Source organism: Acromyrmex echinatior, chromosome 11, assembly GCF_024713525.1.
Source record: "Acromyrmex echinatior isolate Ae372 chromosome 11, ASM2471352v2, whole genome shotgun sequence".
NCBI lineage: Eukaryota > Metazoa > Arthropoda > Insecta > Hymenoptera > Formicidae > Acromyrmex > Acromyrmex echinatior.
In genome coordinates, this window is record NC_141862.1 from 14,108,095 (window position 1) to 14,125,093 (window position 16,999).

At 38.8% G+C, this 16,999-nt stretch overlaps 1 protein-coding gene across 2 annotated transcripts in view; it reads left to right on the forward strand.

The window, feature by feature from the left end:
* Window positions 1-15,596, forward strand: part of LOC105149789 (uncharacterized) — an 80,426-nt gene extending 64,830 nt beyond the window's left edge. Inside the window, exons 4-9 of one of the 2 annotated variants that reach the window (XM_011062445.2) lie at window positions 4,030-4,364; window positions 5,365-5,565; window positions 6,134-6,280; window positions 11,308-11,519; window positions 11,984-12,168; window positions 12,825-15,596. In XM_011062445.2, the coding sequence (XP_011060747.1) occupies window positions 4,030-4,364; window positions 5,365-5,565; window positions 6,134-6,280; window positions 11,308-11,519; window positions 11,984-12,168; window positions 12,825-12,997 (1,253 nt within the window). In that variant the 3' untranslated portion in view covers window positions 12,998-15,596. The remainder of the gene's footprint in view (window positions 1-4,029; window positions 4,365-5,364; window positions 5,566-6,133; window positions 6,281-11,307; window positions 11,520-11,983; window positions 12,169-12,824) is intronic. The other variant, XM_011062446.2, reaches the window with a different exon arrangement.
* The last annotated feature ends 1,403 nt before the right edge of the window (window positions 15,597-16,999 follow it).

The window sequence follows — 16,999 nt, forward strand, 5'->3', positions numbered from 1 at the left end:
GGTCAGTGACATTTATGAGGGACAAGATAATACGTCTTCGTCCATCCTCGCGATTACACGTTACCATCCCGAGCGGTAGACAGTTTCATACCTAGCCCGAAGTACCGTGGGCGTACGTGGCTTGTCTGCGGATTTTGTAACGCTAAGCTAGGTTTCGCTCACATACGCAACACGGCGAGTGTTGCCTAGAAAAAGAGGAAGTACTTGGTGTGGTCGTAGGGGCCGGAGTATTAGTTTCCCTTTGCGGGAACGCGAGGTCGAGGGAATGAACCAGGAGGAGGATGAACTGCCGGGTGGGGCGACGGCTGACGCCGTCGCCGCCGCCGTCGACTCATTTCAGGTTCAGGCCGGCGGCCAAGAGGCGAGCTCAGGAACAGTTGGTGTGGGATTGGGATTGGCAACCGGCTTTCTAGCCCATGCGGGCAGTCTAGCCGTGCGTCCAGCTTCGCTTATGTGCGTCGCTGTTCCCTACCTTCTCCGACTATTCTTCGGCGATACCCGGCATACGCTCGCCGCAGGCCGGGAACCCTCTCTTCGCTGCGTGTGATGCCGTACCCTCTTAGAGAGCGTTGCGCACATACCTACACATACTCACGTATACATACACATTACGTACGTGCGCGATTTTTTCCGTAGCCTACGCGTACCGCGTGTGCGTGTGCGTGTGCGTGTGCGTGTGCGTGTGCGTGTGCGTGTGAGAATCGAAGTGCAGCAACCTCCAAGTGGGATCGCGAGAGTAAGAGAAAGACGGGAGAAGAGGGAAAGAGGGAGAGGCAAAGAGAAAAGAGGAAAGAAACGGTGCCTCCGCCAGCACGCCTCCTGGACGGAGGGTCCAGTTTCCTAGGTCGTCCGCTCGCGCGTTCAGTTACTGGTTCTACCGGAATCCTCCTAGAAAGATGCGTTGCGATCGTTGAACAACTTGGAAGAATCAGGATCGCTCGTTCGAGCGCCTGAGATAGCTGCGCCTAGATAGACTTTTGCGTCTTCGCGTGGAGGAAGTTGAAGCGCCCGGCAGAAAGTTGCCCCTCGATGATGCAAATGTTCCAGGACGTTGCCTTGCAACGCGTTCGCCTCGACGGCGGAGTGGCGTCTTGGAAACTACGCTCGGAAGAATTCGATTCCAGAATGTAGATTACTTCGCGCACATAGCGAAGGAAGTAGATTCGAAAGAAGAACGTGCGCGCCCAGTTGAGAGATTAGCCGCGTCATCAGAAAACAAATACATCTCATGTAGCCGTATATCATCGTCTCGAGACTTATTTTACATTTCTAAATGTGTCCAATTCTCGATCTAGATATTAATAATGAGTAGAGACAACAATAGAGTTTGGCCACGAGAGATTTTATCAAAATTATATAAGAGAGAAAATATATATATATATATATATATATATATATATATATATACTGTCTCTTTGTATATGTATATGTATACTCTGTCTTACTCTAACTTATACTTGGCTCACTCTAACTTTAATTAACCCTTCGTCGACAATGGAAAATTTTCACTCTTCATTCGCAATTCGGGTCTTCTTACTTAAGTGCAGACTTTTATAGCCAATATTCATAGTCCATGCTTATTTAAGATAGTCTTAAGCAATATCTCAAAATGTTAAACAGTTTCGTGGTTGGCTTATAACATCTTAGATAATACTTTAGACGATCGTAAATATGAGAATCAACTATAAATATCAGCTTATATTGTTCCAAATAATTGCATAAAAATCTGGAAAAATTCTTACGTGCTTGTGAAAGCTTTAATAAGTTTTTACTATCATAGGAGATTGTATCTTACTTATTTTTTATATAGATTTAAATTTATTTACCTGTATTCACAATAAAAAAATTCGACTATGTTTTTAAGATCCAACATTGGCAGTATAGGGTTAAGATTAATTATAGAGTGAGACAATCCAAGTAGAGAAGATAGCATATATTCAAGGAAATTGTATATAACTTTCTCTCTCATAGAATTTGATAAAATCGTTCGTAACCAGACTCATAAGGTCTCTAATAATGATAGGAATAACGTTTCGGTTGTTATAAAAAGGATCTTTAAAATATAATTGAAATTTCCTTTTTAATACATATTTTATATTTTATATTTATCAGAATATATATTAGGTGTTGGAATTAATTCGTAGCGTTTTTTAATGAAAGAATGTTATTTATTTCACATGAGCATTAAAAAATACATTAATGAAAGTACTTCCCATCACTTGTAAAACGCTACGAATTAATTCCAACACCTAATATATATATATATATATATATATATATATATATATATAGCGGGTTATGCATATTTATGGGAAAAGTAATTTGAGTAGCGTGTAGAAAATTAACGCGAAGTTGCCGGATGGCTTTGTACAGACATCTCCGTCGTTGACGTGTGATTGTACGAAATGGTAGCCGCAAACCTGTCCCTTTTTTTAAATCGGAACCAAGGAGAGTCCCAGGTGGAAGAGGTCCGCAAGGCTCGTTGGCCTCTTTACGATCCCCCTGCGGCACTCCCTGTCGACAATCCATACACTTCTTCGTACGTGAAGTCTCTCGGCAGCCACGACTCGTACCTGTCCCCATCGACATCCTCTCCTCGTGAAAGCACCTTTACCGTACGTTCTCTCCTGAGATCGTGACGGTAGAAGACCGCACCGCCTTTTAACACCTTGCACACGCTATCGGGGCTTATTACGGGTTTTGAGAACGGATCGCCGTTATTATTGTAGAGAAGAAACACACTATATACAACAGCCAGCCGAACGACGATCCAGTCTTTTACCGTCGTCGACACAAGTGATATACCAAGTTTCATTTTGTTCTCTAGAAAGAGTCCAATACAATTTTGTCTGTCTCAATTTTGTCTCTGTAGATTTGGTGTCAATTTTAATTTCTCTAAGACTTTGGCAAGGATTTTAGAAGGACAAAATTTATTCTGGGTATAACTGTAATCCATTTAATAATATAAATATCGTACAAGTAACTGATTAGAAAAAGTTCGATGTCAAGGTTATAAATTCTTATATTTTTCAGATATATACATATCCATTGCATTGATACCATTGCACTTATATCATACCTGAGACTGTGAAGAGTGAAGTATGTCAAGCAAGGTTACTTAATGAAGAAAGTCGACATTTAACTGTGACATTTGAATATTTATCCCAAATTTCTCGCCGACTTTATTATGTAATAATTATTTATCAGGTGTCCAATCTGTGTTAAACACCATGAAAAATCGCTGAAAAAAAGCCCAGCGACCGGTTGTGACCGTTATCGAATTCACGACTGAATTCACATACCGAAATTCAACAGTTGATATCGACAATAACACGCACGCGGGTACAAAGCTAGGGAGTCGTTTAGGAAATGCTACCTTCTGTTGATCGATCATCCCTAATCAGTATCGTCACGCGAGTCGAACGTACACCGCATTTATCCTTATTATATTCACGATATAAATATACCACCCACATGCTCTTCTCTCTCTTTCTCTCTTTCTCACGCGCGCGCTACTAGTCACGTATCTAGTCAGCCACATATGACCGACTCCTCGCTTGGCCATGGCGTGGGAAGGGAAAAAATATATTCCCTTCTTTTGTTCCAACTGCAACGTTCTCTATTCATAAATCGAAACAGCGCGAGGTGGCGATCTAATCATCGCGGTATAGCGAGTACTCAATGAGAACATTATTATTTTCCTGGTATTGCCGATGGAAGTTCCCCTTTTACTAGATAATTACCGATCGCGAATGCAAAGTGTTTCTATCACCAAATTTGCGTTATTAATTAGTAGTAATTATTAAAAATACCATTGTTCATATTACGATCATTATTGATGCTAATAATACTAATAATATCCATTTCAAATGACATTTAAATAATAATAATTAATTATTATCATTACCGTTATTAAAACGTTAATTATACCTACACCAATTTCTGCCTCGTTGATGAGAATTACAAAAATTTAGACTTCGGACTTCCGGGAGAGTATCCTAAATCATTACAAAATGTTTACTTTCGCAGATTCCCGAAACGGCTCATCAGAACTGGTGGATATGCCAACGGGAACTGTTCCGAATCTAAGCGCTGTGGCGGGTGTCGGTGGCGAAGACATGGCTTCCTTGTGGGCATCTTATGCTATGGGTTTCAAGAAAACGCCGCCACCAGCATCGGCGGCAACGCCCTCGCGGTCGGATCGCGATCGAGAGTCCAGTCCGCCCGGTGGCGAGGGGACGGGAAGCGCCCACGATGAAACCAGCAGTAGCGGCAATAAGGAAGACGAGGACGACGATGATATAGACGCGGACGAGGGACTGGATCCAAGACATCACGATCCAGAACGTCTCAAGGCGTTCAACGTAAGCATGCGCGGTTCAATCGTGTAACTTCATACAATTTGTTCTTTCAAAAAATTTTAAAGATATATTTTGAAATATATCTTGAATTGGAAATTTAGAAAATAAGGAAATTTAGAAAATAGTTCTCCCCGTTGTGTGTAATTTTTTACTTTTTGTCAGCAACCTGGATTTCCGAACTTTGATGCAGATTTTTATATTGTTCCGAACTGTATAAAAATCTGAAAAAAATTTTTCATGCTGAATGAAAGCTTTAATGAGTTTTTACTATTACAGAAATCGGGTTGCGTTTTACTTATTTTTTTACGGATTTGAATATCACCCAGAATATCTACCAGAATATCTATCAGAATTCACAATCAAAAAATCGACTGTGCCTTTAAAATCTCACATTGCCAGCGGAATTTTAGCGATAATTATTACTCTCATTATCCTGCACTCGATGAATTAAAATGCGTACGGATAATCGAATTACGGTTCACACAATGGCGGCCTAACTGGTTGCTTTGTGCAACTATCGTCGCAAGAAAAGCGTCCTTCGCGCCTTGGATGGGAAAAGGGATCATGCAAAGGGAGAAGAAAACGAACGCTTGGATGGAGAAGTTCAGATCGTCAGCATATTGGCGGCGCGTCGGACCTTCCCGAAAAACTCTAATTATCGTAAAGTTTTATGAACGGTTGCGGCAGAGAGCCGACTCGCCGGGGAACAGGGCATGCCGTTTCTCTCGAAGTTTTTCCCCTTCATGTCCCATTTCTCATATATCTCTTTTTTTTTGCCCATTTTCCCCGCGCGTGAAAGCCAAGCGGTTGTAGTTTCGCGGCGGCTGCCGTTGTTACGCTAGCTCCTTAATTAATTACAATTAGTTTAATAGAGTCCCGGTGTTGCACCCCACCCCACCACTAAATTCTTAATTCTTTGAGCGGTTAGCGAGACTCGCGTATAATTCAGCTCCCGTTTAATTCACTTCACTAACATGGCCATTGTGTCGTGTTTTCGCGGCAGATGTTCGTGAGACTCTTCGTCGACGAGAACCTGGATCGCATCGTGCCGATCTCGAAGCAGCCGAAGGAGAAGATACAGGCGATCATCGATAGCTGCACGAGACAGTTTCCCGAGTTTGCTGAAAGGGCCAGGAAAAGGATCCGCACGTACCTGAAGAGCTGTCGGAGAAATAAACGTGGCAGGGAGGGCCCTTGGGATGCCGTAAGTTTTTTACTATCGCGTTTAGTTAGTCGTAAGACAGCAAGCCAATTAGCTTCCAAGTTTTTTCAAGTTCTGACATTTTTAAATTCAAAGTAATTTTAGAATCGCGCATGAATTTTTCGAGATTATTGGATTTGCTGTTTCATCACTGAGAAAAGTGTCTGGTTGAAAATGGACGAACCCCACAAGATTCTGATTATATCAACTAGAATTCCAGTTACCTCAACTAAAATTCTAGTAGATTTAATTACAAAATTCTAATTCCTAATTTTCAACCAGAATTCCAATTAAGGCAACCAGACATTTTTCTCACACTAAAAAAAAAAGTGTTGGTTGAAAATGGACAAATTTTCATAATTTTCTAGTTAAATTTATTAGAATTCTAATTGAGATAATCAAAATTCTAATTAACCCAATCAAAAAAATTTTTCTCAATGATGAATTATAAAGTTGGACGGAAACTCGAGTTGCTATCTGTTGCTCATGAAAGCTTGAGCATTCTCGCGATGTCAATTAAGTTCGGCATGCAGCGAACGATCGCGGATGTGACGTGTGCGTTTCTTTTTAGGCCAGACCCACGCCGGCACACTTGACCTCCGTGCAGGCCGAGCAGATTCTGGCAACGGCCTGCGAGAACGAGAGCGACAACGCGAAACGTATGAGACTCGGGATGGAACCGGTGTCGCAGCCCATGCCAACTCTTCCGGCCGCAACGGTGAGTAATAATCACGTGCGAGGAAGGGGAGGAAGGACACACTTATCGCGAGCGACAAAGTTCCTCTGGCAAATAGACATTTCGACATCATCAGCTTGGCTAGTAATTACGTGTCGCAACTGACACTCGCGTCTCTGGCACGAGAGAGCGACGGCACAACAGGGATACCGAAATATATTGTCGATCGATTTAAAGCCCTTTGTTATTATATTGTCCCCGATGAAGATCACACGTGTTTCTTCATGGACATTTTTTTAAATATCATGCGTGACTGAGCGTTGAATGCTACACGTGCACAACCTTCGGCACAACCAACTCTCGTTGATGACCGGATTCATTAATCAAGCGATTTTTAGATGACAACTCGCGGATGTTTGCGCGTTGCGCTTATGAATCATAAACTGAAATGTGCAAAGCGATAACTTACCGTAATAAATATAAATCTATGTTAGAGTGGAATTATAAGAGGAAATAGATTAATTACTTGCTATGGTATCGAAATCCAAATAAAACGAACTCAAGGTCATATAAGTGTATTTTCTACAGAAAACCAAGATAATATAGGATTCGTATTACCAAATACTAATATAAGATACGATCAAATACTACATAAATAAACGAATTAGTAAAGTTTCACAAAAAGCCTAGCATCATCTTCATTATGTTTCTAATGTCACTGTTTTATTCACGAATATATGGCGGTGATGCGTATCATGCAGCAAACGCGTGTAACGAATAACGTATGAACTTTAGTAATTTTCTCGTGTTTCGATCGAACGTTGTCTTCGTATGAGGGACTACGTTTGTAATTGTACCTTAATGCACTTACACATTTCACTTTATGCATTTGAATTTTATTTCTTTACGCTTTCATTATTGAAATAAATATTTTAACCGCATTTGTTCAACTTGTAATTTATTTAATATTATTCACTATTCAGTTTTGATAATGGATATATATATATATAAAAATTAAATAATTTGAAAATAATGAATGAGCAGAAATTATAGGCGACGGATATCGCAGGAAAGAGACGCGCGATCTTAAAGATAAATCGTAAAAATAAAAGAGAAAATGAAAAAGAAAAAGAGGAGATGCATTCAGAGGAGATTTCAAGTTACGGGCAAATTACGTTGTAGCCTCGCGTTGTATTATCGTGCGTGAAAATTTGAGCTCCTGTGTAACGCCAACGGCAGCGAGATATACGTGGACGGAGAAGCTAGGATTGTGATATAGGTACCGCGAGAGAGGCCAGTGATAACCCGTGGGTCGCGCACCTCTCCCACTCTGATGCAACTCACGCATACAGAAACGCGCACCACGGAGACCCGCCGGCGGCATAAGCAGCCTTCGACCTCGTGAAAACGCCTCGCGCGTGTGCGGGATGGAAGACACTGAAAATATTCTTGGAAGTAGCGGCAGCGTAAAAGAGTGGCGCGGGAGTGGAAAAGAAGACAAAAAGGCCGCGGACTTTTATGCGTCGCGACTGACGCGCGCTTTCACGCACCGAGGAGAACACGCCGACATTCGCGCGATTAGTCTCGCGTATCCGTACATTTCACGGTACGTTACGTCAGGTCCGCGAGGCGGACGGTTTTGTATTCGAAGAGCCGCGCGCGCCGAAAGATTACGGTTGAGAGTTTCGGTCAGTGAGAGAATCGGATTGATTCTTGAAAATTCATCCACCCGAGAAAAGAAAAATCGGCTCTAATCGTCTCATCGTCCCATCATCGATATACATGTATAAATCGCTCGCGTGGTGACGTCACGCGTCTAATCTCAAGGTTGAAATTATTTCGATGATTCGGTGAATGTTCATCGCCTAATAATCTGCACATCGAGTTCGTTGACCTTAATAAAGATAACGCGAAAAAAAGCAAAGCGTAAACGGTAAACCGATCGCTTTGGTATTTCGCGCACAAAACGTATACGTAGGTGCAGACCGACGGTAGCCGGAGCCATCCAATTCCGCGCTGCTTGGCGCACCTAATCCTCATTCTCCCTCTTTCCTCTCTTCCTCCCAGCTGGTTCCGTCACTGGGTTTCACAGTTGGCGAACACTCCGTCGCTCTCCATCGTTCCCTCTCTCTACTTCTACTATATGTCTCGCGCGCAAACGAGAAACTGAAACGTTCGCGGTCCTCCCCTTCCCTCCGTCGCCGATCTCCTCGACTTATCTACTTTGAAAATCCCTGCACGAGAAGGAGACGGAGAAACAGAGAGAGACCCGATAACCTCTCCGGCGACCTAACCCATTAAGGAGAAGACCTCTCACATACGTATGCTGGAGTCCGTGCGCATCGGACGAAGCGGCTATCTGCTCTTCGTGACCACCTATATAATTGACGTCAACGCACACTGCTTGCCTTTCATAAAAACACCTCCCTACATCCGTTCTACGCCGCTCGAAGATTTCATTTCTGCTCTCATCGTGCCCGGACCCTCTTCCCGCGCTCTCTTCACGATCTCTCGGTTCTTCTTCATTCTCCTCTTCTTCCTCTCCTCCTCTTTCTCCTCCTCCTTCTACTACTACTATTACTCTTCGCCAACCCTCTGTACGCGTCGATCTTCTCTTTCGCCAGGCAAGTCATCCGTTTCTGTGGTGGAAACGCACATCACCACCTCTCGACGCTCTCTCACCGTGGTCCTTTTCTTCTTCTCTTTTTTTTTCTGATGCCTGGCTTCTCCCTCCTCGTCTTCCTCTCTTTCCACGAATTAATTTCCTCCCGTGAGCTTACTCACGCCTCGTCGTTTCGTCGTTTCGTCGTTTCGTCCCGGCGCATCCGGACGTTTCTCTCTTCTTGTTCCTGACGTTCCTCCCTCGTGTCAACCCGCTTTTTCTTCATCTTCGTCGCGTTTCGCTCCATTCCTCCTCCTGCTCCGTTTCCCTCGCCGATCTAGAACGGCGTCCTCGCTTCTCTGAACCTCGCTCGAATAAACGTGGACGTTATTGTTATCGTATCGATGAGTAGGCAGGGTGGGGCGCGAACGTAAAAGTGGAAGAAGATTGAGAGAAGCAGAAGAGGAAATCTCTCTCGAAGTGAAGAAACTCCCGGCGCGCTTTGTTCCGCTCGGTTGCTCATAGCGGTGAATACGATCGTGCTCGATGATCGGGATCACGTTGATAACGAGATTGCGGATGGACGATATAATAGAGACTCGATTAAGCTCGCACCGGGACGATCTACGCGATTGATGATTGATAATTCGTAAGGTGATCGATAGTGTCCGTGCTGTTTGCTGATCAATTAAACGTGTTTGCGAAAGATTGGTTACTCCCGGTCGTGTCAGCCATGAGGAAAAAGAATCTACCGGTAGTTCACAAGCTGGTGCGTGATCACGATCAAATTCAACAGGTACAATTATAGAAGTCTTGCCGCGCTGTTATTTTACCATCGTTCTTCAATATCTTCACGCAATTGTAAGAATAAGATCAAATTAACAGTTGTTTGTTTAATATTTTATGGGGGGACTTGAGAATTTTGAAATCTTCCCAGTCGATATAAACTAAAAATAACGTAACATCAATGTTATAATTTCGCATTCAACAATGTAAATATAGCACATGACGTTACATAACAGTTAGAATGATAAGTGTGAAATTATAATATTGATGTTATATTACTTTTAATTCCCTGCCGAAAGTAAAAACCGGAGCGTAAGTGAAGAATGTAAGAGAAGAATGACAGAAGCGTAAATGAAATTTTTAGGAAACAAAAATAACGAATTGTAAAAAAGATTATGCTTCTTTTACGATTCAATTTTTACTTCTTTCAAAGTTTATTTACACTTCCGTTATTCTTCTCTTGTTTTTCGAAATCGGTGTCGATTAGGTTATATCGTATATATTCGATTATATCGTAGTTAAATGTATAACTTTATAGAACAGAATATTAAATAAGCGTATAACCGAAATTAGTCGGATTTAAACATATCCAAAGGATCTGCAGAATCGTAATACTCGACACAATTCTAAAATATGTACTGGAATATGACCTAACACCATATTAGCTCATAAATTCGTGCTAAATTCATTTTTAGTCGAGAAATGAATTAAAGAATACTTAATACTTAATACTTTAATTGGATTAAAAAATGTATGAAAAATAATCACTTATAGGAAGAAAGGCATTTCGACAATCATAGATGTTTGATTAACAAACAGTATTGTTATGACTATCAATTTCGAAAATGGAGAATCAATTGTGTCTTTAAAATAAAATTGTTACATGTTATTCTTCAGCCATAGAATATATTATATTATTTAAATTCGAAAAGGTTATTACATGTTTCGGCTCTTGGATTGAGCCATCTTCAGATAATATAATAAACGCAGTGAATTTGTTACCAAAGAAGAACATCGTAAACACGATAGAAAGCGTTAAACATGGAATGTAATGACTAGGTGAATGCTTCACAGAGAAACAGAAATTACTCGCAAACGGTTTAACGACCGATTGTTGGGAATTTCTTGCTATCCTGATGAAAAAACAAATTGTTAAAAAATGAATAAAAATTTTGAAAAAATTTAAAAATATATACAAAAAAATGTCATGTTGAAGGCAAGTAAAAATGTCATCTCGATAAAACACTCACCAATACGGTCACAGTTTTCGTTTCGTATAATAAAAAATTCTGTCAGAAACATAAAAACAGTGTGATAATACACAAAAAGAGCGCCAGTCAGATAGTGATGAAAACCAATAATCACAGTCAATGTGGAAATAAATTATTAAATATTTATCTATAAATCTCTATATTTATCTAAATTATGTAATATATTCTATGTCTTAACTTTTTAGAATTGTTAATATTGACTCTTATACGCCTTTTATAATCTTTGTATCGTTTTTTAAAAATTAAGAATGTTACATTCTTTATTGTATGATTTTATTCTTCAGCATTTGCTTTAATTAAATACGTATATATATGTAAAAATAAATTAAAAATAAATTAAACATTTGGAGAGACAAAATATACATATTGGTATAACAATTTACTTTATTTCACTGTAACGTTGATTGCAGCAAACGGACGTTCGATCAAGTTTGGAACATTTCTCGAGCACACCGGTTAAATCACTTCCGTGTAAGAGGGAAGATACCCCTCCGGCATCATTAACGTCCCTGGCACCATTGACCAGTTTGGCAAACTTACCGAACAACACCATTGCCTCCACGCCGCTGTCGATCGCATCCGCGTCAAAGCTGCTTACAACAGACAACAAGAGTCTCATGAGGTCAGTATGATGAACTACATACAATGAAATCCGCGTTTTTTCGAATTGGTGACGTAATAGAGCGGCATTCTTATTAATTAGTCATTCACTCAAAATCGATTTGATATAAGAAGAAAAATATATTTTTCTCGAAACTTCCGCGATAAAAAACATCGATTTATTACTAATTACTTATTTTAATTGCGAAAGAAATCTATCATTACGTTGCTTAGCGTGATTACGATTAATTTACTTTCCGTCTGAATTACCGTAACCGATTATTGCTATCGGCGTTAAGAATCGACCCCGTCGTCGAATCGACCGAGTTCTAGATAAGGCTTCGCCTTCGGTCATAGGTCATGGCACAAAAATTCACCGGACGCCTCTCGTCGAACGGGTTACGCGTCCTTAACGGAAGCGCTAATCAGCGCGACCTTTATCGCTAATGCGCATCTCATTCTCATTGCATCCGTTTTTTTTTTCAGCCAATCGACGATAGTCAGTTCCACGGTAAATGGTGTCGCCAGTGGCGGTGCACCGACGATGTACAGACCCAACTTTAGCCAAGCGTTTCAGCGTGCCGGGCCCACAACGGTACCGCCGACCCTCTCGGCCGGGCTATATCCGACTCAAAGTTTTACGTCAAGTCTACTAAGCAACGGTATACAAAGTAATACTGTTTATTGGTGTTATTACGCTTTTACTATCATTTGTGCAATCAAGAAGATACATAATAGCAAAGTTTTAATCAGCTTTGTTTAAAATTTTTATTTATTTTTTTTCATTATTTTTTTTATATATAAGTTTCGAATATCTTATTCGAGTTTAATTGACAATTTAATGATTGTACAGATTGATATACTATTTGTTTGCAGCGCTCTATTTTTACGAGAACAGTAATGCTTCGGTTTAACACGTTTCATGCCACGCTAATTTGATCACCACTATGTGGATCTCCGGTGGTCCACAACATTTTGGTTTGCGTTTGTTGTATTTGTTAAATAACATTTATTTCATTTAATAATTAAAAAAATTACAAGTTTATTATAAAAAAGGAAGCATAATATATCATTATTGTATTACACATAATTATATCCATGTATGATATCAAGAATTATTGTATAATTGATTATTTTTCTTTTTATAGCTCAAAATATTAAATAATTTGAACAGAAAGTTCAGCTTAAATTCACGAGGCATGGAACGTGTTAATGATTCTTTATGATGCAGCTTGCATGAAACCTTATCTCATAATATATGCTTGATAAAGTTTGCTAGAATAGTTGGTCGCGCGCAATTGGTTTTGAATTTACGTTATCCTTATAGGACCGACGGATCTTAGCATGAAGAACCCACCAAAGCCTGCTCTACTGAGTCACAAACTGAACTCGATGGAACTGACCGCGGTGAAACAACTGATAGGTGGATATCGAGAATCAGCTGCCTTTCTACTCAGATCCGCTGACGAGCTGGAACAATTGTTGCTCCATCAACCATAGAGCTACGTTTATTTGGCCAGCGTTCGGCAGCTTGGCTCGTAGTTACAACGATCGACAGGAAAGCGATGCGAGTATTGATATACACACAGCGCTGTGTGAGCACCGAGAGTTAACGCAGTCAGTGTAAATTCGTTTCTTCAAGACCGTTTATACCGCTACTCTATCGGCAATTCTGACTCTACACATGAACTTATCTTTTGCCACAAAATGGTCCACTTGGGCGAACTAAACGCATTCGATCCAATAAGATTAGGGTGCAAGATTATAATTTGTATTTAAATGATTTAAATGTCAAAACTCAAAAAGTATAATAATTTGAGAATAATTTAAGAAATTAATCCGAGTTACTTTTATTGTACGTAAGAAAATTGTTTTCGACGAAAGTCGAGAGGCTATAATCGCGACGAAAAATTCATACTGAAGAGTTTTTATGCGAATTTATCGTTTATTGATTGCATTCGGGGGGAGCGCGCTATCAGCACTATTTGTGTCATACTGTTTTTGTTTTATATCTAATAGATGATGAAGATAGAATGACAAATAGCGCTAATAACGTCTTCCCGAATGCAGCCATTGTTTGATTGAAAGCGCCAAAAACAGAAGAGTTCCATATACATAATGAATAATTGCATATTTCATTATATGCGTCGTCGCGATATTTTTAATTCTAGGATTAAGAAAACTATTCGAACAGGGTGTACATAAAAAGATATTTACTTAATTACTCATAAGCTTAAAGAATGATGTGGCGAGCTAGGATGTGTGCGCGAGTGTAAGAAAGAAAGTCGAAAAAGGAAGAAGCTTCCGGACAAGTCATTTGGAAATGTGTGCTAGTATTTTCTAAAGGGGATGAAAAAGTCCTGGAACTTCTTCTTTACGGCCGGGAGACGCACTTGCATTTTTTCCTACTCAGATTCGTAAGCTTCGAAAAACCATTCGTGAGAGCTCCATAAATCTATTGCAAGTATCTACTTCAATCGTTTCGATGATGGTCGAAAAAAAGCTGTTGTACGTTCTTACGAGACGGTAATTTCGCTAATCTGTTTGTTGTCGTTATGTACATATGACGTAAATGATATATGAGAATAGTTACTCTCATGCGTGAAAAAAACGCAATTAATTTACAATTAAACGCGGCGGAATCACGCCATTTACTTCGAGAGTGGCGTACATCTGAAGATTCAAGATAACGAAAACAACGTGATAAAATTTGAATTTTAGAGAGATTATTGATTTTTCGCCATTTTTGGAGCAAATGGTGGATCAGATGAAGATTTTACGACAGTCATACGTGTATATAGAAAGATAATGCATCCGCGCGCATTGATACGCGTGTATATAATACGTAGGTCGTAAAACAAGATTTTTTTATTGGCGATGCGTCAGAGACCTCGTCAGTGGAAATTAATTAGCTAATCAATTAACAATAACTGTACAATGTCGTCGTAATATAGTTAGACCAGAGTCGTTTTGGAAACGAAGGAGCGTAGTGATCGGGAGTATAATTTCGGGACCATCTTGTCACGATCGGACAATACGTTAACCGTATTCGTGGTCTCCGGACGCATCACTGTGTTACCAAAGAACACTAATTATTATGGATAATACGTACGTATAGTACTATATAAGGGTCGCGTTCTTCTTCTTTCGTTATTCCTTTCAGACGACACTTCTGTTATGAAAACGCGAAATCATTTTCTCCATTGACTAATACTATGGAGATAGATATACATGCCACTACATGTGGATTACGTGATAACTATACGCATTGTCTAAGATTATGAGTTTATCCATCATTTTTTTTATTATCATTAATATTTAGATTATTATCGCTACTGTATTATTATTATTTTTATTATTATCATTATCATTATCATTCTTGTTATTATCATTACGATTATCATTGATATTATTGATTGCGAATCGAGGAATCGCGAGAAGATAGTTCGTGAGATAATACGAATAGTTTATTCTCTAATCGTCATTTTCCACGGAGAGTTTCCACTCGTTAAGTCTACTTTGTCGTTGTTTTGTACATTATAAACGAAATGCATATAAAGATTGCGGAAATTAAGTTGCTTAAATAATTAGATACAAAGAAGAATATATATATATATATGTATATATATATATATATATAATAATATATATATAAATATATATGTAAATGCAAAATATCTTTATGCAAACAATTGCTGATTACTGTCATCGTCGAACTCCGCGCAGAACATTCCAATGAAAGAAAAGCAAATAGAAAAATAGACGAGGGAAAAGACGAATAAAAAAAAATCTAAAGAAAGAATTTTATTAAAAAGTGAAATGGAAGAGAGAGAAAGAGAAAGAATGTGTGAAAGAGAGAAAAAGAAAAAAAATGTGTGTATGTGTATGTGCGCGCGCGATCATTGAACATGCGCTCCTCAAAGATTTTATGGAAATTACGACTTTTATTGACCGACGATAGTCGTACTTCCATTTTCCTTTTCTGTTTGCGAGCAAATCGCCGCGGCGAAATGCGCCCGTCGTCGCGCGATCGAAATCACAATAATGTTCGCGGCACTTTAGTGAGAAAGGATCGAATAAAGCGTTTCGTCAATTGGAATTAATTCTTATTGCCTCAATCATTTGAAACTTTGAATACTTGCGAAGTTGGTACATACGCCGCCCTCCCCACAAATACAATTTCTCGCCCGTAGTAAACGGACTCGTCTCTTTAATCGACACAGTGCAATAGTCTATAGATACCGTTGTTCTACCGTATATTGTCAATCGTCGTCACGATCATGCTTCTGTCATGCACGACATAAGTAGTCTCAGCCATCCCAGCCCACCATTTTACGCTGTCCCTTTGGTTTCAAGCAGGCATCACATTTCTTCATGGATATTAGCAGTTATTGACAAGTTCATATCTTACCACTAGCATTACTAGCGTACATTTATACGTAATTCACCTCAGATCTTTGTAGCCACATCGCGAGGGCCGAGCTCCGTTTTGCGTACCACATGTTTCTCCCTCCCCCCTCGAATCCGATGACCAATAATGTTCACTGCGCATTCTGCTAATAATTAATATGATTATATACCTCGACGAATCTAAATCTAAGATTGGATTCGTGAAATTCGAGAACTAATCGAAAGGAATTAATTGTAAATATTATTTTCGACCAAGTAAGAAGCGACTCCAAAATAAGAGTCTAATAATTGATTCTGTCATTGATATATATATATATATATATATATATATATATATATATATACATGTACATATATATATATATATAATATATATATATACGTATATATATATAAAATACATATATATAAATATATATATAAATGTATACAATATATATACATTATATATATATATATGTTATATACATATATATAGTATATGTATACGTATATATATATATATATAAAATACATATATATATATATATATGAAATATATGTATAAATATATATTATATATATATATATACATATATATATATAATACATATATATAATATATATATAAATGTATATATATACAATATATATACATTATATATATATATATATATATATATATATAAAATTGTTGCTCTTTTCGCAACTCGACTGATTCGAAAAACTTGGAACTTAACGTACATCCGAAATACGGAATAAAAGGAAAAGGGAAAGACGAAGGAGAAATTTATGGAGACCGAAGAAACGTGCGATACCACTCTGTTCTTCTTTCTTTTCCTACGTTCGATAAAAACGTATCCGTCGTGTACCTTAATTCGCCTACGCGGAAGTGCAGATCTACTGTTCATATATAGTCGCGAATCGATGTATATTGATTAATGAAAAAAAATATGTATTTGTTCCTAAAGAAATATTAAGAGTATAGTATAATATATCATAAAAGAATATTAATATTAATAGTAACGGATAACGATAATTTGATGGTACATACTTTCTTATAAGTAACATTACACATTACTACGATTATTGTAGAGTTGGTACGGTTCTTGA